This window comes from Pezoporus occidentalis, unplaced genomic scaffold (assembly GCF_034315485.1).
Source record: "Pezoporus occidentalis ecotype Australia unplaced genomic scaffold, CSIRO_AGI_Poc_V1 ctg280, whole genome shotgun sequence".
In the NCBI taxonomy this organism is placed as follows: domain Eukaryota; kingdom Metazoa; phylum Chordata; class Aves; order Psittaciformes; family Psittacidae; genus Pezoporus; species Pezoporus occidentalis.
The window spans coordinates 996,210-1,018,136 of NW_026914719.1; the positions used below are offsets into that span (position 1 = coordinate 996,210).

General features: G+C 56.4%; 1 protein-coding gene across 3 annotated transcripts; it reads right to left on the minus strand.

Moving 5' to 3' along the window:
• Positions 1-317: 317 nt before the first annotated feature.
• On the minus strand, positions 318-20,430 carry SLC6A17 (solute carrier family 6 member 17). Of its 3 annotated transcripts, none has more exons than XM_062625674.1 (12): positions 20,330-20,430; positions 13,314-13,721; positions 10,197-10,354; positions 9,815-9,941; positions 9,006-9,187; positions 7,723-7,833; positions 6,545-6,786; positions 5,672-5,864; positions 5,037-5,229; positions 4,688-4,847; positions 3,945-4,107; positions 318-3,334 (listed from the first exon to the last, which is right to left on the minus strand). In XM_062625674.1, the coding sequence occupies exons 2-12, from the start codon at positions 13,597-13,599 to the stop codon at positions 2,966-2,968; spliced, it is 2,184 nt and encodes a 727-aa protein (XP_062481658.1). In that variant the 5' UTR covers positions 13,600-13,721; positions 20,330-20,430; the 3' UTR covers positions 318-2,965. The 3 variants fall into 3 exon arrangements, with proteins under 3 accessions (XP_062481658.1, XP_062481659.1, XP_062481660.1); XM_062625675.1 differs by having other exon boundaries at positions 20,172-20,430; XM_062625676.1 differs by lacking the exon at positions 20,330-20,430 and adding an exon at positions 17,704-17,810.
• Positions 20,431-21,927: the final 1,497 nt, after the last annotated feature.

Here is a 21,927-nt window from a genome sequence, read left to right on the forward strand (position 1 = left end):
CCAAAAGTGACCGAGGACAGCAAGAAAGTGAAACCCAAACAAACCCATCCACACGGACACACACACGGCATCTACGGACCAACACGCGCACGCTCACACGGCAACGACACGGATCACTTCCACTTGTAACACACCCCCCCCCACCCCACAACCCGCGTCCAACACCGAGCAAGTGCCACGAAGGAATACAGTATTGCCACAGATAAAAAGGAAGGTGTCATCCCTTCTCCTCCTCCTCCTCCTCTCTGCTGGATGCCCCAGGGCTGATGGATGCCCTGGGCTAAGGGGAGGGGGAAGGAAGAGCCACACATGAGAAATCAAAAGGTAGAAATAGGTCCCAATATACAATGAGAATGGATCTGTACAGCACTGGGACTGGAAATAGGTCACGGGCCACTTTGGGATATGTTTTGTCATTTAACAGCATTTACAGTAACATTTACAGAATAAATATACAATAGAAATAGAGACTCTCTAGGTTATGATTCCATCTCCTCTCTCTGTATATGCCTCATGTATCTATATAATAGAGCTTCTGTTGTTACCTTCTTACTGACATTGCCTCTTACTGACGCTGCAAGAAGAGGGGGGAAAAGCGAACGCCTCCCTGGCTGGCTTGGGAATGGTGATGGGAGAGATGGAAGGCTGGATCCTTCCTCCGAGGGTCTGAGGAGCATCACGCCATGGGAGCAGATGGGACTAAGCCCTTTGGTGTCCTGCTCTGTGAACTCCATGGGAGCTGTGGTAGGAATCCAGCCCCGCGCTTAGGGGTATTGGGAAGGTGACTTTGGGCAACGATTTGGCTCATCCTCTGTCTGGTTGGGCAAAGGAAAGTGGGGACTGAGGGAGAAGTAAGAGATGGGAGGGAACATCCTGCCTAATGATGGGGAAATGCCACAGGGTTTGTGCTTCTCCCGGTCAGAGACTATGTTTGATGTCCCTTTGCATGGGCAGGGGGAGGAGAAAGGCAGCAGCGGGGATGGTGAAGAGGGGACCACTACAGGAGAGCCCCCACAGGGCTGGCGCTTCTCAGAGCCATCAAAGACTGAGCTGCTTTGGCTCAGGCCGTGTCTCCATTTTCCCCATGGCAAATGGTTAACGAAGGGCCTGAGCTAATTGTCCAGGAAGAGTCTTAGGGTCCCCAGCCAAGCCCATGGAGAAGAGTTGTAAAGGATCACAACCCACAAAAGAAACGTCATTGAGGGGACCTCCTGGCCTCAGGGGTGGCAAGAGAAGGTACCTTCTGACTTCACCTCCCAGCCAAAAGGAGAAACATGGTGGAGTAAAACCCATTGACACGAAAGCAGAGGAGTAAAGGGCTCATGGGCAAGCACCCACAAACTTGGCCTTCAGACTGGCTTGAAACACCATCATGCATGACCTAAGCCCAGCAGAACCAAGGATGAGGAGTTCCCTCAGCTTTTGGAGGCCATAGTAACACGCTGAGAGGAGAGAGGGGGCAAACAAGCTGCTGCTCTCCTGTCCCGTTTGGGAAAGAAGGAAGATGCCACTTAATACTTGACAGCAATGCTTGGCTACATGTAGGATTCAAGGAAATGACCCTCAGGCGCCGTGGGAGAGACTCGGAGCTGGGAGATCCCAACCTTCCCTAGAGAGCCTGTGGAAAACCAACATAAGGTCCCATCAGTCTGGTCCCCAGGCAATGTGGACGGGGATGATAGAAGCCCCTGGGCTCTAACAAGGGCTCACCAGCCTGGATCGAGAGCTAGCGGGGACACCAGGACCTGGCACTGGTTCCCAGTAACTGCTGCTCAGCAGATGCCTGCTGCCCCCAAGAGCTGGTTACCCCCACCTGAAGGCTGGTGGGCTCCTGTGGAAGTGCCACAGGAGGTGTTAGAGACCTCCTGGCTTGAAGCTATGAGAAATGAGGACGTGCCCAGAGCTAATCCCTGCCCGGGTCACTGCACTGGTGGGTGCAAGGGAGGTAAGTCAGGAGGTGGTTTCCTGAGAGCTAAACCTGTGGTAGCACTGGATGCCCCTGGAGAAGCTGGATGCTTCCCTGCTTGTCCCTCTGGGACATCTAAAGAATGTGGCAGGAGGAGAGGCTCACCATGGCAGGGGGTTGGTTCAGCAGAGCATCCCACATGTCAGGAGTAACTCCAAGAGAGCATTCCTGACCCCCATCATGGGAACCCCATCCAGACCCCACACACTCGCCCATCTCAATCACCCTCACTTCGAGGTCCTTCTGCCACTCAGCACAATAACTGCCCAGGCATGGAGCACCCCATGGATGTGACACCTCCATGGCCCACAACAACCCACAGACACTGTCCCCATGCTGGTGGCAACACAACAGATACCAAGGATCCACCATCCACTGTCTCACACCTTGCAATGTCTCAGCCAGCCCCGTGCTGCTCCCTGGCAACCGTGGTCAAAATGTGGGGGTTATTTAGGTGTGTCCACAGCTATAAAAACCTACAGGAGATACAACAACAACAACGATGGTGACGACAACAGCACCTTTTTGTGCTCCGAACATCGATGGGTAATTGTGCTCGTTGGAATAAGGCCATGACTCCTCCCAGCTAAAGGACAACAGAGTGGGAGGGAAGAGCGCTGGGTGACAGGAGGAAGTGTGCTGGCTTTCCACCTGCCTCCAGGTCCTTTTTCCAACCATCAGCTGCTTAGAAAAGAGCTTCTTTGCTTCAGGTTTGAGCTGCATTGAGAACAACTCTTGGAAAGGTATCGCAGCATCTCTTGTTCCTCCTCCCATCCCCGAAGGCTCGGGGAGATCCTGCCTTTCCACCCAGGGTTGTTGGAGGAGTCCTGCCCCTCCCGCAATCCCTTCTTCCTGATGTCATCCGAGAAATGGCTGCTTTTGGTTACGATTTTAAGAGGGGTTTCTTCATCTTCCTTAGTAATTTTCCTGTTGCCTGGACAGCCAGGATCCACTCCCCAGTGACCTCCTCTCCCGGTGGGGGTGGTCCACAGGCAACCATCACAGTTCGGATTCCGGGGTGCTGGCCAGCATGTACCCGCTCCCATATCGTCCATTGGGGGCACTGCTCATTTCCATGGGGGAATTGCTCCCAGGACCCAGGTAGGAGCGGTGTGTGGGCATGGGGGACGGGGTCTCGCTGGGCACTTTGCTCAGGATGAAGCGGGTCTCATCATTGTCTTCCAAATTGGAGATGTCCTTCATCATCCGGCCCTTCTTGTAGGTGACAGAGAGGGCATTGGAGCCGTCCGACACGAGGTGGAACTGCCGGAGGATGAAGACCAGGGGCAGAGGGAGGGATGCCAGGATGATCAGAGAGATGAGGATGGCCATGGCCCAGGTTGGGTAGAAAAGGAACTTCTCTGCAGCCTGGAAGAGACAAACACCAGTGTCAAGGGGCTGTTACAGCAAAGGGGATGCACACCGTCTCTAGGCAATTCCTGCTGCCACTCTTCCTCCTCAGGGGCACAACGTGAAGCTGTCAGAAGGTGGGTTCAAATCAAGGGAAAGGCCATGGTCCTGCACACAGCGTGTAGCTGTGGAAGCCAACCAACGCCAAGCTCTCACGTCAGAGCTGGCTGAAGGCTTCTGGGCAATGTGGACAAACCTGATGGCTTGCAGAGGATGAGTGGCCACAGGCAGGATGTCTCCCAGCAGGAGAGGAGAGGAGAAATGAGCAGAGCAGTGAAGTTCCTTATTGTGAGGGTGCTGAGGCGCTGGCACAGGGTGCCCAGAGAAGCTGTGGCTGCCCCATCCCTGGCAGTGTTCAAGGCCAGGTTGGACACAGGGGCTTGGAGCAAGCTGCTCTATGGAAGGTGTCCCTGCCTGTGGCAGGAGTTGGAAGTGGATGAGATCAAGGTCCTTCCCAACCCAACCCATTCTATGATTCTATGAGCAGGGTGCTCTGCAACTCTCAGCTGCTCCCTGCTCAGCCTGGACCACAGTGGGAGGTGACGGTGGGGAAGGGATCTGTGCTCACCTCCTCTTTGATCCACGCACTGTAGCCCGGGGGACTGACTCCCAGCTGGATGATGCTGGCGGTCATGAGCACGGCCATGCAGATGGGAGAGACGTACTTCCAGGTGTAGTAGTAGAACTGGTAGGGCCGGAAACCCAGCATTTCCGTCAGCTCCTGCATGAACCTGCCGAGAAGAAGAGATGAAACCATGGCACTCCCCACCTACAAGTAAGAGACTCCCTCCCAGGAGCCCCCATTGTAAATTATGCTCAAGGTAGAGCCTGAGGAAAAACGCAGCTGATCCAGACAAGCATCCCAGTGTCCATCAAGCCTGCAGGATTGGTTGGAAACCTCCTAAGGAAAAGGCCATTTGAACATTAGCCAGAGCCCCCTTTGCCCTGGCCAACTCATGGGCAGCAAGAGCAGGCACTAAAGGGAACAAGGTCTCTTTCCAGAGGGACCTGGAAACCTCAAATAAAAGGGTAATTGCAACTGATAGAGCGCTATAACCAACAGCAGATACCCAGTAGAAGGACTTGCTCCTGGGGCTGGGCTACACTTAGGGCAGGACAAGAGAATCAAGGTGAACCAAATGCCTGCCTATACTCCTCTCCTGGAGTATTTGCTCCATCAGAGCTGGCCTCTTGGGGAAGAAATCGTATGGAAAAGAGCTGGAAGGAGGGTTTTGAAAGGCAGGTGTTAACAGCACCTGTATGAAAGCCAAGAGTTACAGCAAGAGTATTCGTGTTGCACAAATGTCTTACTTCTTGGTGCCGTAAATCCAGGCCACGGCGATGTTCTCCAGGATGACCACGACCGTGAGCGGCAGCGTGGCTGAGTAATCATCGAACATGGTGACAAAGTAATTCCCAGAGCGCTGCACGAAGATCAGTCCCACCACGAAGGCGAAGATGCAGGAGCCAACTGTGGGAAACAACCAGGCACGGTCAGAGCATCCCAAGGGGAGGCAATGCCTCCACCACAAGGTGCATCCCCTGCATTAGCAGGGTCCAGTTACATGGCCATGATGTCCACGCTCCCCTGGAGTTACTCCCCAGGACAACAGGGACCCTCCGCCCCTTCCCAAGGAGGTTGCAGGAGAAAAGACCTCACCTGTGAACACTTCCTTCCGCACCTTGAAGGTGTCGATGATGGGCGTCGTGATGCCTGACATGGTCCCGATCATGCTGCCCAACCCCAGGTTTATCAGCATCAGGAAGAACATCACGGACCAAAAAGGTGAGGCTGGGAAGTGGGTCATGGCTTCTGTGAAGGCAATGAAGGCCAGGCCAGTTCCTTGCACCGACTGTTCAGGGGGAGAGAGGACCAGAGGATGAGAAGGAACATGCCCAGGTCAGCCTGCAAGCCCCTGCATGCCTCACTGAACCACGCTCTGGCTGCACAGGGGGCTGGGTCATGCTTTGCCTTGAAAGGTTGGACCAGATGACCCTTGAGGTCCTTCCAACCTGGGATTCTAGGATTCTTCAAGGAAAGAAAAATCCAGTCTGGATCCAAGCCTGGAAGCGGTGATGACCTTCCTAGACTTGCTATGGACAGTGCTTTTCCCCACCCCAGGAAGGACTGCTGTGTGCTGGGCAAGACCACAGGGAATCCCCATCCCTGGAGGGTCCCTAAAAATACTTTTTCCCAATCCATGTGCCAGGAGTGACACAAGTGGAGCAGCTCCCACCAGGGAGAGCCAATGGGGAAGGTGACCTCCGGGTCCTCCCAAGAGTCCCACCAGGTACCTTGTTGAGTTCATCCTCCAAGAGGCAGGGGTCCAAGCCCAGCTCTTTGAAGTGCGCCTCTTTCACGGTCATGATCACCCTGTACATCTCATTGTAGTCTTTGGCTGTGAGGTGGGAGAAGTTCACGTGGGGTGGGATGAGGTCATGGCTCAGCACGTTGGTGTTCAGGTAGCCCAAGATCTTCTCAGCGTTCCTAAGGGAGAGAGGAGCCTGGTCACCAGGGATGTCCCATTTCTCCCAGGGTAGAGGATGGGGCCTGACCATGGCAAGCCCTTTGCTCCAGGCAGGATGAACCTCCCTGGGTCGTGTAACCCATGTGTTGGTCAGAGGACCTCTATTGTAGGTAAACAGCGCTTTAGGCCACGTGACAGAGGATGCAGATGGAAGCCCACCAGGGAATGGGTTCCCTGTGCTTCCTTCTCAGGTTTACCTCCTGCCCTGGGGCTCCACACTGCATGGCCCAGATGTTTTATGGATGCAGCTCAGTGTCTAAGGATAACACGGAGTGCATAAAGTCACCTTCCTCCAGCTGCTTCTAGGCACAGCTCAGCAGGTCCCTTCCCCTTGCAGACAAGTGGACCCTATGATGTGCAGGAACCGGAGGATAAGCCGGGTGGTGTGACCAGACATGTTGGATTTACCCTCAGTGTGCAGACTAAGAGCCCATTTTAGGGCTGGATTTTAGACTGGAGGAGCTGAATACCCAACTCCCTCAGCGACACCTCTGGAGATCCAAGTCTTGACCATCAGGAATTTGTGTCCCCCAAAACACAGCATCACCCAGCTCCAGAGCACGTACTCTATTGCCTCCAGACCCACCACCACCACTAGCAAAGACCTGCCCACCCCAAACAGAAAAGCATCAAATCTTACTCCACCACACATTTCTCATTCATGATGTTGGCCTTGAAGCCCAGCACAGCAAACACAACCAGGGTGGCCAGGACGGACGTGAAGAAGTTGATGAAGGAGACAAGGGTGGCATCAAAGTGGCAGTTGTTGTCCTGCTTGTTGTAGCTGGAGAAGGCGATGACTCCCCCAAAGCCCAGCCCCAAGGCAAAGAAAACCTGTGTAGCTGCCTCCCGCCACACCTGGGGGTCCAGCATCTTGTCCAGCTTGGAAGGAAGACATAGGAAGAAGTTGTTAAGTGGCTCGGTGGCCCCACAACTCATCCCAGTGGAGCCAGAGCTGAATTAACAGGTTGGTTTGGGAGCAGCCATGGGCATGCTTTGATCTGCCCCGTTCAGGTCTTGCATTACCCAGCTCTTGTAGGTCCTTTTCCTCTTTCCCACAGAGGGGGGAACTGAGGCATGGAGGTGGGCAGGGGAAAGTCTGATCTGACCATGTCTTTGGGTGCTCCATCTGCCCCAGAGCCCAAGCTGGATGTCCAACCTTCCAGTGCAAAGCTCTACAGCTTCCCAGTGGACCACCCAGCAGCCCTGGGGCGCTGGTGTCCCTGTCCCCCCACCTAAGGGCTCCACGTGTCACCCAGTGGTGGTTCTCCATCCTCCCCTGGACATCTCCTGCCTCCAGAGAAGGGAGCACTTGAAATCAAACATCTTGGCTGCTGGGTTTGTTTAACCTCCCAAACCACATCCCCCCCTCTCCTGCGAGCCAGGGCTGGAGGCCTTTGAGCACCATACGCCACGAGATCGTCATTAATATCTTCTAAGAGACTCTAACACCAGCTGAGATCATTCATCAACATCGCTGCTTGATTCATTAATTAGCTGGTTAATGATGCCACCAACAGAGGGTTTGCTGCCAGCCAGCATCTTCCCATGAAGTCTTTAATAGGCCACCTTGGGCCACCCCCATGTCCCCACCCTGGCATCTGGGCACCTAAAAGTGACAGGAGTGATGCTGAGGCTCAAAGCAGCCCCAGGGTAGGGAGTTCACAAGGTTCTGGGCTGTCCTGGCCATACCCTGTGTTTAGGGTGCTGCTGGCACATCCCGATGCCATATCAGGACCTCTGGGTTTAGGGGTGGAAATAGGGCTGTGACCAGCCAGGAGAACCTGCTTAGGGTCTGCTGGGCTTGGGGGCTCTCACCTTGGGTGTGAACATGTGCATGATCCCATCCACTGCCCCGCGCAGCAGAAGTCCCCGCACCAAGAAGCAAACCAGCACCACGTAGGGGAAGAGTGAGCTGAAGTACATCACCTACGGCAAGAGGGATGCAACATGGGCATGATCTCACCACCTCCCATCCAACCCAAGGACAGCACAACAGGGGTTTGCCCTCCCCAAAACGAGGTCTGCTCCTCAGGCAGGGCAGGGTTAAGCTGTGGAGCTCCCCAGTGCAGGATGTTACCGGGGCAGGGCTGCAGTCACCATCCCTGCAAGTGTTCACACACCATGTACACAAGGCCCTCAGTGACATGGGTTAGTAGTAGCCTTGGCATTGCTGGGCAATGGTTGGACTTGATAAGCTTAATGGTCTTTTCCAACCTGGTTGATTCTGATTCTATAAGTGCTGAAGCTCAAGTGGATTTGCACTGTGCTTGGAGACACTTCATCTCCTGGGGCTGCTGAACGTGCAGATGTTGGTGTTGGCTCAGGAACGCCCTGTAACACAAACTGCTGGTGCCCAGAATGCACAAGGGAAGGAGAGCTCTACGCCCCCATCCCCTTCCCCCAGGGCTGCGGGTTCCAGGCATGTTCCTGCTTCCTGGCATGATGGGCAGATGCAGATGGGACTTTACTGTGGCCAGGGAAAACCTGCTGCTGTGGTCCTGCTTCCGCAGCTCACTACATCCCTCTGCTCTCAGGGTCGCAGGGCAGGGGTCTCCTTGCCCTCTGCTACCTGCTAACACACCAGGTGTTTTGCAGAGCACATCTGGAGACAGGGATGCTCAAGTGTCCCAGGAGACCGTACCCTTCTGCATCCCACCCCACTGCTTACACAGCCTTGCTTGAAACATCGGTGGCCTCTGCAGGCCAACAGCATCTTCTGCTCCTCCCTGCCCTGCTTCTGCGCAGAGACTCGGTGCTCCTGATGCAAAGGAGGGCTCAGATCTCACCCCTCCATCCTAGGAGCATCCTAGGGTGGGGATCAGAGAGCTGATGGCCCTCCATGCAGGGGCTGGGCAGCTGACTTGGTTACCCTGATGTGGCTGGAAGTGTCAGCTGGACTGAGCCTCTTCCCTACACCCTCTTCTTATCTTGTTCTGGATCCCCTCAGAGAAAGCCCCAACTCTGGAAGGGGTGTGAGCATCCCAAGGGACACAGCATTGCCCAGCCACCGAGCTCAGGGCAGGACACTGTGGTCCAGGCAGGAGGTTTCTGCCTTGAGGACAGAGGCCAGCCAGGCTCAGGTGGCCACCCATACCCACCTTCCCTGAGGACTGGATGCCCTTGATCATGGCCAAGCCAACAAGGCTCCAGGCCACCAGCAGGCACAGGGTCATCTTCCAGTTGAGCCCCCCGCTCTCCGAGATGGAGTTGGAGATGTCCAGGGTCTCCCGGTACCAGAAGTAGGTGGTGGCCGAGCTCCTCTCGCATTCGGTCTCCACAACTGCAACCAAGCATAGGCATGGGGGAGAGTCACCATCATCTCTTAGGGGATGAACACCAGCTAGAAGACCTGCTGGAGCTGGCCAGAGGGGGACAGGAATTCACGGGGCTCATTGTTAGCAGGAAAAGGAGGGGATGGGCCATAAAGCCCAAATGAGACATTAAATACAGGGAGAGACATTTGCATGTGCTATAAAACGTCCCAGAGTGTCCCAAGGAGATGCTCAGATGCTATTAAACACCATTAGCTCCATCAGCATCTCGGTCAGGCTCTGATGGAGCAGCCAGGTGAGCCCTGCCTAGCTCTTGCTGCCTCCCTCCAGGATCCTGGGTCAGATCCCATCTCCAAGCACTGGGGCAACCTGGAAACCCAAGCTCTGAATCCCCAAACTCATCAAACCCCATCAGTGGGGACAGACCCCAAGGGGGGGGGGGGGGGGGAAGGCTCATCCAGCCCAAAGAAAACATCTCCAAATGATCAAGGCAGCTGGACCAAAGGGTACCCAATGACCCAGGAGACATCTCGACCTCCAGTGTGCCCAACCTGTGACTTGCGTTGGGTGTCCCCAGTGTCCCACAGCTCCCTGCTTTGGGGACTGCTCCCCCACTGCCAGCTGCCATCCCTTACCAGCCACGGAGCCGTTCTTCACGATGGGACACTCGCTCCAGGGCAGAGGGTACTGGAAGGACTTGAAGAAGTAGAAGATGCTCCAGCCGATGATGACATTGTAATAGAGACCGACAAAGAAACACACCTTGGAGGAGGAACAAGGACATGGTATCAAATCACAGCTCACTGACACTGCCCCCAGCACACCTCTGGCTGGATGGGGACCCAGGGCCCATTTCCAAACCAGCCCTAAACCCAGGAATGGAACTGGAAAACCTCCCTTTGACCTCTCAAACCTCCACATGGGGCCCCTCAAGGTTTGCTTCCAGGCTCCCCTCCCAAGCTTTGCAGCAGAACCTCCCTGAGGTAGGGGTCCAAAGGCACCCATGGGTGCGCTCACCAGGCAGCTGGCATAGCCAATGCCTCCCAGGCGCGGGCAGATGTAATTCCAGACGCCGATGCTGCCCCGGCGGATCCGCTGCCCCACTGCCAGCTCCAGGAAGAAGAGGGGGAGCCCGATGATGATGAGCAGGACCAGGTATGGGACCAGGTAGGCACCTGGCAGGGGGGAGAAAGCTCAGCATGGACCCACCTCTGCCTGCTCTCGTGCAGCCAGGGATGGAGAGGCAGGCTCTGCCTGGTCCATCGGTTCATTTGCAATGGATGTGGGAATGCAGATCAGTGCTTGGGCAGGAGAACTCAGCCATGGAGTGGAGCGAACGCTTGTGCATGTGTGCAACATCCCCTGCCAGCATGAGCCTGTGCGGAATAAACCCCAACACACCTAAAGACACTGGATCCGTGCATACACATCACCTCCCACACAAGGAGACACCTCCATGAGCCAGCCCATGGAGATGTGCACATGGTCCCGACCGTCCTGGATACACGGGCAGGGAGCACTCCCTGTTCACCCAGGTCCTGCTGGCACACACGTGTCAGAGCACAGCCGAGCCCTCAGCATCAACATATCCCCCCATAGACACCCCACATTCCCAGCAGCAGCATCCCGGTGCCACCAGCACGGAGCGAGGTGCCCTGGTAGGAGCAGAATTCATCTCTGCCTAATTGAGGAGGCTGAAGGGGAATTAGCAGCTCCCGAAGCAGAACCCGATGACCGTAAAGGCTGCAATGACTCACGCTGCAGCGCCCGGCTGATGGATTGCTCCAGCTCCTGCCAGGAGCGGAGGAACGGGCTCAGGAGCTCACGACCAGCAGGTGATCCACGGGCACATGAGGGCCCCTGGCTGCATTGGGCAAATTCCCAGCTGGATTTATGCCCCAGTGACAGCCACCACCCCCAGCTCCGCGCAGGACCTGTGGCAGATGATGCTGCTCCGAGCAGGGGCACTGCAATAGCATCCTGAGCCAGCGGGTTGGGATTGAGAGAATCATGGAATGGGCTGGGTTGGAAGAGCTTCTGCCTGTTGGCTCATCTCAGTATCCTCTCTGGCAGGTTAAGGCTGTTCCCCTTGTCCTCTCCGGGTTTCTTGTTTGCTCTTTCAGGTGTAGGTAGATTGATAAATGGGGAAACTGAGGCACAGAGAACTGGCTTGAGCAGCAGATTGCTGAGCTTTCCTGAGCTTTCCCTTTTAGCCGGGTGTTATCCCCATGGGGCAGACACTGATTTTCTGCCTTCTCTTCCCACAATATTTAACCCTCTTGGCTCCTGTCCTGTGAGGCTGGTGCCAGGCTGATGGATGAGGGAGCTGGGCAGTGATGGGCAGACGCTTCTGGATGTGCTGAGCAGCCCTGGGATGTGGTGATGGTGGTGGTGGCTGGTGTGGCAGGGGCTGGACTGGATGAGCTTTAAGGTCCTTTCCCTCCCAGCCCACTCTGTGATTCTCTATGTGTAAACCAGGGGCAATGGTGGGTGCTGTTTGTAAAGCCTTTTTGAAGACCTGCTCCCAACTCCAGCTCCGTGTCACAATCTCTTCCCATCTCCTCCGCTGCAGCAGGTCTCAGGCCTCTTGCACGGTCAATTCCCCTTCCCCACTTCCCATCACATCCACCCTTCTGTCTAAAAACACTTGCTTAACGCTCCCGCGATGAGGACAGCAAATCCACCAGGATGACTCCAGCCTGGGAACACCAGCAACCTCGGTGTAAGCACCAATTCCACTGCTCTGCCAGTGGGGAAACTGAGGCACGGCTGGGCTAAGTGCTTACGGAGCAGCAGGACTCTGGAGCTCCAGCTCTGGGGCTGAGCTGCCTCCTAAGCTCATTGAGTCAGGAAAACCTGCTTGGGCGATGCAGGGAGCTGTGTAATGAATCCATTGGAGCACATCCATCTATCCCAGGCCTGAATTTACCCCAGGCCCTGCCTCCAACCTCCTCCAGGCCACCCAGCAACCCCAACTGAGGGCACTGGGAGCCGCGTGCCAGTGGCTGGGGTGATGCTGGGATGCAGGAGCTGACCGCAGCTCCATGCCAACCGGGAAGGGAGGGAATGGGGGTAGGAGCAGCCCTGGGGTGGGAAGTGCTGACTGGACAGGTTTTCCTTTGGGAGAATGACTCATCCTGAAGATGACACCAGAGATGTTTTAATTATTGAGAGCACTGCAGGCTCCCAGGCTGGGGCACATCAAATGATGCGGCACCGGGGATGAGGGAAGTGCAAGGGGAAAAGGGGGAAGGTGGGCTGGCCCTGGCCTTATTCAATGCTATTTGACTGAGGCTGCTTCTCCCCACTGAAAAGGCCGAGGGCTGGGTTTGGAGTGATGAAGAGCAACCCATCAGTGTCATGAAGGGGGTCAGGTCTCAGCATGGCTGGGAGAGACCTGGCCCTCTGGGCTGCTCCTGCTCAAGGAGGGGGCATGGGGTGGGATGGGAGGATGGGGTGGCTGGAAGGAGGGCTTGGGAAAGTGCTGGAGGCTCCACAACGTGGCTTCAGGACATAGGGCAGGGGTGGGACTTCTCCTTCCTGCTTTATTTTCATAGAATAATAGAATAGTTTGGGTTGGAAAGGACCTTAAGCTCATCCAGTTCCAACCCCCTGCCATGGGCAGGGACACCTCACACTAAACCATTGCACCCAAGGCTCTGTTCAGCCTGGCCTTGAACACTGCCAGGGTTGGAGCATTCACAACTTCCCTGGGCAACCCATTCCAGTGCCTCACCACCCTCACAGTAAAGAACTTCTTCCTTAGATCCAATCTAAACTCCCCCCATTTAAGTTTGAACCCGTTAGCCCTTGTCCTGTCACTACAGTCCCTAATGAAGAGTCCCTTTAACCCCAGTTTCCAAATTGCCCCAGCAGGAATTGGGGGCTGCAGGAAGAAATCCTGGCTCCAGGCTGAGATTCCCCTTGACTTTGGAATGGGTGGGTGGAAATCCTTCAGGAAAAGACTGCATCCCTGAACTGATGAATGCTCAACGCCCCTGGCTGCCCGCTTCCTTCTTCAGAGCCCCCAAACCCCACAACAGAGCCCAAATAAGCCCCAGGATGCCCACCCTGATGAGCAGCAAGGCAGGACTGAGCCATATCCCCTTCCCAAAGGCTGAGCCCATCTCCCACCTCCTCCATTCTTCTGGCAGAGGTAGGGGAAGCGCCAGACGTTGCCCAGCCCCACGGAGTAGCCGATCTGCGCCAGGATGTACTGCAGCTTGCTGTTCCACGCCGGCCGGTTCTCCGCATCCAGCTCCTCATCCCCATCCTTCTGCTTGTCCCAGGTCTCCCCCGTCACGTTGAGGACGCTGCGTTTGTAGTCCACGGGCTCCTCATGGGCCAGCAGGTCGGCCACTGACTCGGTGACATGCTCGCTGCTGTGCTCCCGCTGCGTCACTTTGCTGTTCTTCGGCATCGGGATGGCTCCACGCGGCCCCAAGGGGCGGGATGGGGCGAGGGGAGAAGAGGAACTTCCCACAGGGAATGGCACCCGGGTGAGCTACAGCTCGGGCCTCACCTCCTCTTCATCAGCAGGACCTGGATGGGGAAGGGGGTGAGAGAGAGTGAGATGGTTTTGCCTTGCTGGTAGGGCTTCATCACCCCCATACCTTGAGGACCTCCCTTTGAACTGGGGGATGCTAAGGACCACCTTCTTCATGGCTGATGCACCAGGAGCACCCCCTTGATTCAACATGCATGGACAAGAACCTCCTGCAACCCACAGGAGGGCATTTCCCTTGGCTGCAGGGGCTGGTGGTGAGTGATGGAACCGGCCACATCACTGTGATGCCTCTTTTCCTCTCTAACAACCCTGGACCAGCAGCTGATCCCCCACAAGGGCTGACACCACATCCAGCACTGGTCCCTCCCCTCCTGGCCCATAGGCAGAGCCCAAGTTCAGCCCCACAGCAGCCTGGAAGCACTCCCGGGCTGGTGACAAACACCCAGGCTGTATCTCTGTCCCTGGACCTTATCAGGAGTGACTTAAAAGCCTGGGAATCTGCAGCTAAATCTTCCCAGGCAGCTTTACAGCAGATAACGTCTGCAAAACAGCAGCTGCCAAGGCAAAGCCATCACTCATCCCGGCTCCTCCACCTTCCCAGCCTTGGTCACAGGCCAGGGAGAGCCGTACCAGCCCCAGGCCTGCGGCATCCGTGTGGTTACACCAGTTCACACCAGTTCACCCACCCCACCTCATTCCCCAAACCGATGGCACCAGTTCCCATGGGTGCAGAGCTGGGATGAGCACAGGCAGGGTAAATTTAGGACCCAGGGAGGGAGCGTGGGTGAGGAGCGGATGTGTGTGGTGGGTCACACATTTCCATTGGGGCTTCCTCTCCATACTGGGAGGACTGGGGGTGAGTGACTGCTCCATCCCGAGCAGGGACCATGGTGCTTCGCCAGCTGGGGAGGAGGAAACACAAGAAACCCCACCAGAAACCCCACGTCTTGGAGAAGTGGCTCTCCCAAAGGGCCACGCTTGCTTCTTCCCTCTGTCCTCCCTTTCCAGAGGACACCAGGCTGGTCACTGTCCCCTGGAAGGGTGACGGTGATGTGCTGAGGGCCCTGTCCCAGCCCAATGGGGCTGTAGCATCACCTCACCTTGAGGGCTTTACCATTCAGTTCAGAGCTATACAAGACCCAGGTGGCATCTCAGAGGTCATATAACCCACCAGCACAGTGCTTGGAGCAGCCAAGCCTCAGCAGGTAGCCGATGGCTACCAGGGTGGATGATACAGGATGGGTGATGCAGGACGGACCTCCCGCTGGCCCCTCTGCTGAGCCAAGGTACAACTCTCCCATGATTTCCCACAGCCATCCCAGCTCTTCTTCCCTTTGGCCCAACATCCATCTTTTAGACCCAATTCAGCCCATTTCAGAGCAGCAGGTTCAGCCTGGGCAGCAAAGCTCATTCCCAACCAGCGCACAGCGCTCCCAACCCGGAGCGGGAGGGAAGCAAAGCGTCGGCAGTGGGAATCCTCACCCTCCCTCGCCTTCACCTTGGTGTTATTTCACCCCTGACGAAAGTTCCCCCTTTGCCAGGCCCTGTTCCTATTAAAAAAGCTATTTTTGGCCGTCGGCTGCATCCGTTGCCAGGCAACGGTGTCGGCTCCGCATCTTCCCTGGATCCGGCTCCTCCGGAGAAGCCGCTTGAATTACTCCTTCAAGCCTGGGCCAGCAATGTTTAATTTCCTAACAAGGGCTCATTCATATAAAGCACTCACAGCTCAATCGTGGCAATTACCGGCACGTGGCTGGAGCATCCTCAGCCAGGATGGACACAGACACAGAGGGGAGGGAAGGGCCTCATCCAGCTGCCAGGAAATCACTGGGATTTCCATCGATTTTGAAGCAGGCTCTCTATGGATTGGTGCAGACCTGGCTCAGTCACCCACGAGCTGGTTGGTGCTCCCTGGCTGCTCAGCAGCCACTTCAGCTCCTTCGGAGCAAAGGCAACTCAGAGCTTCAGGAGGACTCAGCCTCTGGGGCTAAAATCTCTCTTTATACTAAGGATAGAGCCTAGAAAACCTGGGATCTTCTGGCTGAGCCCCTGAGCCCCAGAGCCCCATGGAAGGGGAACCTAAACTGGACCAGCTCAACCCCTTAGAGCAAAGCCTGGAGATGCCCAGCTCCAGGGATGCTGAGCCAGGCCAGCGCACTGGGGTCAGGATGGACCCCAAAGCACGTCTTCCTGGACCCCCACCTATCCCCATCCTCAGTTTAGGTCCCCCTAGCATCCTTAGGAGCTGAGAGGCAGCAGGTCCCTGAGGAGAAGGTTTCTTCAAGCACCTCCAAAGCCCCAGGGGCTCTCAGCACCTTGGAGGACACCTATGACAGCAACATTCCCAAAGGATTTGGGATGCTTGGCTGCTCTCCTGGGGTGGAGCAAGGGCTCTGTAGGCATTGGGACAGCAAAGGTACAAGCCTTCCTCCCCGTGGGAGAGGCATCCAAACTCAACTAGGGCAGGGAATAACTGTGGCAGGAGCCCAGGCAACACCAGCACAAAGCCACTGGCACACACGGCACAGAGACCCGATCCTGGGAGCAGCGAGGTCAGCGTTCCCCAGCATCCTGCATCACCCGCAAGCTCGGCAGCCCTCAGATGGGAAAGCAGGGTCTGGATCCACCCGGGAGAGGTATTTCCACTCCTTGCTTCCATTGGGAAGGGAACCGGATCAGGAATTCATCTGCCAAAAATAACATCCACCCTGCGAGGAAGCGGCGGCTCAGCTGACGAGCAGGAGCTCGCTGCGCTGGGCAGAGCTAGCAAACCCCTGGCACTGCCAGATGGAGATTCAGCTCCGTTCCTTCGCCTTCGTGACCTGAATTCTCTTCCATGTGCCTTTTTCCTTCCTCTTTAGAAGACAGATTCGAGTCTTTCAGAGCCAACCCTCAATCGCGGTGCCCCTTTGCGCTTACACCACTGCAGCGGGTCCAAGGCACGTGGTACAGGCTGGATTCAGCCCACCGAGGGAAGGGGCAGAGAAGGAGAAGCTCTGCTACATGCAGGAGGTTTAATCCTTACCCTGTGGCTCCAGTCGACTCCAACTGGAGATGGAAGCACCCACTGGGGACAGGCTGCTGTTTGGGATGAGTGGAGAGCTCTGGGAGCTGAGGGTATCACATCTCCCAGCCCTGCCTGCAGCATCACGCAGGATTCAGCAGAGCAGCGATGCTCCAAGCCATGTGTCCTGCCTCAGCTTGTCCTTGCTTTCTTGGGAAGGTGGCTGGGGAGCAATAAAGGAGGCTGGAAACATGTCAGCAATGCTTTCAGGCAGGCCTGGGAGTGCAGAGGCAGGCAGGGAGGGCATGGGGACGGACAGCAGCCTCCAAGGAGAGCAGCCACCAACATGCCCTGGGTCTGAAGGATGGGCACAGGGGCAGATTTCTCCTCTCCTATATCCAGCTTCTACACTTACACCCTGTTTGAGTCCATAAAGGGGAAACTGAGGCAGGAAGAAACACAGGCTGAGACTGGGTGTATTCACAGTTAACACTGAAACCATGGGGACTCTCTGCTGGTGCCTCCCTACCCCACCACCTCTCCTTGAGCTGTGACTCTGCTGCACTCAGCTCCCAGGCAAATCCCCCGCAGCTCCTAAAGGAGAGGGGGAAGATGCTCCTTGAAAAGCATCCTCGCTCCATCAAGGTCACAGAGCAGGGAAGGGAGGGAAGTGCAAAGGGCCAGAGAGAGGCAAAGAGGGCCTCCAGGAGCTGGGAGGCCACTGTCAGGTTTGGGCTGGGAGACCTGAGCATCCATTCACAGCTCCACATCCTCCTAACACCCACAGGGACAGGGAAGGCTTGCACACAGGAACAGGCTGCTTGCTGCAGATGGGAAGGGAAAGGGATGGATCCAAGGTCACCCAGGAAGCCAGGGAAGGGGAGGTGGAGGGAAGGAACATGCATCCCTCCTGTATCCCTCCATACTCTGCAAATCCAAGCAGCAAAGAGAAGGACCCTGGGTGCACAACCTGCCTTTGAGAACAAAACAGAAAACCAGCTCCAGGCCCATACCTGCTGCTCCTTGCAGTCTTGAATGCCTTCGGGATGGGACAAGGATCACCCTGGCAGAGCAGGTCCCTTGGGATGTACCCCACTCCTAGAGGCTGCAAGAAACCAAGGGCAGGACCCTCTCAGCAGCATCCAAACTCCACTTCCAAGCCATGAGCAGAGATTTTTGCCCCAAGCATCGCAGCTCCGATCCCCCCAGCCCTGTTCCAAGGACCTTCCTGCAGCCACCGCCATGAAACCCCCTCTTCCCCAAGCCAAGGCCGGTCCAAGATGCCTCCATCTTCAATCTGTTCCATGCTGGGGCTTGCTCCTCCCTGCTCATCCTCTCTGGCTCCACAGGGAAGGGTTTTGCCATCTGCGCTCAGTGGGGCTTCTCCCTTTCTCCAAGCGAACCCTGTTAATCAGCAGCAGGCCCTCACCGCCCCCAGGGATGACACGCTGTGACTCAATCCCACCAACGGAGCTGCACCCTGGGGTGCTCCCCCCCCAGCACCCACCCATGGAGAGGCACAGCCCTTGATGAGGGTCAGGGTGACCTGATGGGAGAGCCCAGGGTGCCGGGGGAAAGGAGCACCCATAAGAAGCTTTGCTGGAACCAAGCTCCCGATGGTGTGGGACCAAGAGCAGCTCAGTGCCACGCACGCGGTGGTGCTGGAGATGCTCTTGGCTGTGTCCTTCCCATGCAAACACCCAGGTCTGTTTTAGCATCGTGACACAGGAGTGGTTCACATTGGCTGATGAATCAGAGCTGCCTCCGCTTCTGTCTTACACCTACTCAAGTGGCTTTCACCGGTGAAAGCACCCAGATGTTATAAATAACCCCCCAGCTCCCATAAAGACAAGTAGAGGTGGCACCACACGCTCCCAGCTCCAGGGGGGTGATGCTCCATGGGATGCTGTGACATTACAACAACTCTCCCCTTCAATACGTGCCAAAAAAGACCTTTGGGAAGAGCAGTTTTGCTGCTGGGTCATGAGACAGACACAACAGCACCGGAGGAGGGGGAGCCAGCTCTTGGGCTTGTCACGAAGTGTATGAGCACATTGATCCGGTGAATCTGCTCTCCTCCCGTGACTCATTTAGTAGCATGAAAACCCCCATCAGCTGCAATAGCATGACAGCCGTCATATGAGCACTCCAGGGCTCCCCAGATGATCTTTTCCCAGTTAGATCCCTCTTAGCTCACCCTCTCCAGCTGAACGCTAGCGACTGAACCCAACCCCAGGCCAGGTTTACCCTAAAAGGCAGCAAACAGGGTGGGACCCAGAGCCCTTTTCGAGCTCTTGCTTCTCCCTCTGGTAATTCATGAGGCTGCTGCTACGGTTGTAAACAAACAAGTCCAAAGAGACCCAAGGATGGGGTAAAACCAGAGCGGCTCCTGCCAAGGCAATGGTTTGCTCTGCGTGTGCATCGAGCAGCACCTGATCGAGGGTGAGTTTCATCCTCGTGACTCCAGCTCGGGGAGAACTCCAGGGGAGTCACTCCCGATTTAAACCAAACCCTTCTGTTCCTATCGACTTCCACAGCCGCCTCCGATTCATCCCAGAGGGCAGCGCAGACCCACATTTCCCTGCCCTTCCAAGCAGCTGAGCTGTCATCAAAGCAGCATCCAGGTTCCTTGACCTAGTCCTGACACCTCCAGAGGAATATTCACAAGAAACTCTATGCCCTGCCAAGAATAACTCCGCTGCTGTGGCGTTTTGGGGGTATTTTTCCTACCAAGACCAGAAATAGTTGCATCAGCTCCTGCTGGATTCAAAGCCCAGGTGCCTCAGGCACAAGGTATGATCCAAGAAGCAAGATTTCACCTTCCAAGTCCTTTCCAAAGAGCTGGGAGCAGATTTCTCAGCTGGTTTAAGCCCCATAGCCCCAGAATGATGTAAATCTACCTCTGACCAAGACGCCAGCCCAAAACACGCACCTACCGCAATGCAATACAGGAGAATAAGGACTCCCCACACCCAGTAGTGAGAAATGTACCAGTAACCAGGACCCCAGACCCCATTTTTCCATCTCAGAACCAGACACCTGCATTCAGGGAGCAGCATAGAAATGAAGGGGAAAATAAACCCTCCCCCCCTAGCACTTGGGGGGCCAGGGATGAAATATTCATCGCAAACAAACGCTTTCTCCTCTCCCAATGTTATTGTCAAGGTCAACCTGGAAGCTGCATTTCCACCCATCCTCAGGCTCAAAGGGGGTGAGCCCCCACCAACCCCAGTAGGGCAGCCAGTGCCATCCCCTGTGGTCCCCACCCCGGCCTCTCCGGGGTGGCTCAAGCCATTTGCAGCCTCTTAATGTCCCCCCACAGCCCTCGATGCCTTCACACCTGGGTGTCCCCCCCACTGCCAACCCCCTCCCCAGCCCGTCCCTTAGCATCTCCCCCCAGCAAGGGGCAGCGGTGGGGGGGGCGCGGACAGAGCCGGCAGGGCTCGGTGGGACCGGAGACCCTCGGGAGGAGCATCCTTACCTCGGGGTGCTGCGGGTGCCCGGCGGCTCCCGGGGGGGGTGAAACCGAGCCGTTCCCGGGAGAAACTGAGCAGATCCTGGAGGAAACGGAGCAGATTCTCGGGAGAAATTGATGCGGTTCCTGCCCTCGATGAGGAAAGGAGGCGGCGGGGCCGGTACCTGGGTCCCGGTGCTGCGCGGAATCGCTGCCCCCGAGGAGGAGGAGGAGACGCTGCCCGAGGGGACCGGAGCCTGCGGGGATGGGCGGCTGCGGGGAGACCGGAGGCTGCTGCTGCTGGGGGGGGGGGGGAGCCGGCGGCCGCTTTCCCTTTCCCCCCCCTTCTCCCAACCCGCCCTCCGCTGCCACCGCTCGGCGGATGCGCGCTGGGCTCGGCCCGGCCCCGCTGCCGTTCGCCGGAGGGGAGGTAACTCCGATGGGCTCCCCAATGGACAGAAAGCACTGAAAGGAAAAGCAATTGAAAATAGGAAGCAATAAGTGATGAGGGACACGCAGCCCCTGACGCAGGCTTGAGTCACCAGGGCTGCACGTCAAAGCTGGGGTGCCGGCAACCCCCCCCCCCCCCGCCCCCAAACGTCTCCCTCCGATGAGGGTTCTGGTATTAAAAAGGCAAAAATAAACAGAAACGAGTCCGGGCAGAACGGGGGGTTTGGATTTGTCCATCCCGGAGCTGTGGGGAAAAGCAAAACTCCCTTTGTAACATCCCCTGCCCCAAAAGAGCGGCCTCAGGGGGGCTGTGGGGAAGGGTTGGAGATTTGGGAACCCCTGTCATAGAATCCCAGCCTGGTTTGGGTTGAAGAGACCTTAAAGCTCCTCCAGTTCCAATCCCTGCCACGGCCAGGGACCCCTTCCATAGAGCAGCTTGCTCCAAGCCCCTGTGTCCAACCTGGCCTTGAACACTGCCAGGGATGGGGCAGCCACAGCTTCTCTGGGCACCCTGTGCCAGCGCCTCAGCACCCTCACAGGGAAGAGCTTCTGCCTAAGAGCTCATCTCAGTCTCCCCTCTGGCAGGTTCAAGCCATTCCCCTTGGCCTGTCCCTACAGGCCCTTGTCCCAAGCCCCTCTCCAGCTTTCCTGCAGCCCCTTCAGGCACTGGAGCTGCTCTAAGGTCTCCCCTTCAGGAGCCTTCTCTTTATCTGAGATGTGCAGAGCCACGGCAGCAACAAGCCAAGACAGGCAATAAATCCCAGATGTGATGAGCCTCTTCCCCTTCAGTTGCCACATTGAGCTGCCTTGTCCCTGCCTGGAATGGGCAAAGGTGCAGGGTTAATGGAGCGTGGCCTCATTTCTTCTGGGCAGGCAGGAGGGAGAGCTCCAAGCATCACCCGGGTGCTGGATCCCAGAGCAGGCACTGGCCGAGCTCCCAGGTACCCAGGAGGATTGATCATTCTGTGTTTAATAGGCTGGAAAAGGAAACAGCTCCAAAGGCCAGGAATGTTGAGATCCAGGAGCCTGCTTTGGGCTGGAGGATGAATCCTTCATGGTTTGGCTCTTCCCAACATGTTTTTCCTCCCATCAAGGTTTCTCACAGGCTCAGGAGCTGGATTACTGGTACCAGTATCCCCAGCACATCAGGTGTGCCTGGCACTCTGTTAGCCACACCACACCTGCTGCATCCCAGCACCCTAAGTGAGTGGCAGTGATAAATTAAGCCTCAGAAGATGGATTTGGGTTTTGCTTGCTCTGAAGAGCTCTGTGCTGAAAGGTGTGTTTTTGACTTGGAGTTGCCGTATCCTATTGTGTTGGGATGGGAATGGGA

Bases quoted from the DNA above. Each gene is read 5' to 3' on its own strand.
- SLC6A17 (XM_062625674.1), bottom strand. From the start codon at position 13,599: ATGCCGAAGAACAGCAAAGTGACGCAGCGGGAGCACAGCAGCGAGCAT. The intron at 9,188-9,814 runs GTAAGGGATGGC...GCTTGGTTGCAG, and splicing joins GAAGAACGGCTCCGTGGCTG to TTGTGGAGACCGAATGCGAG. The intron at 7,834-9,005 runs GTGGGTATGGGT...CTCTTGCCGTAG, and splicing joins GCATCCAGTCCTCAGGGAAG to GTGATGTACTTCAGCTCACT.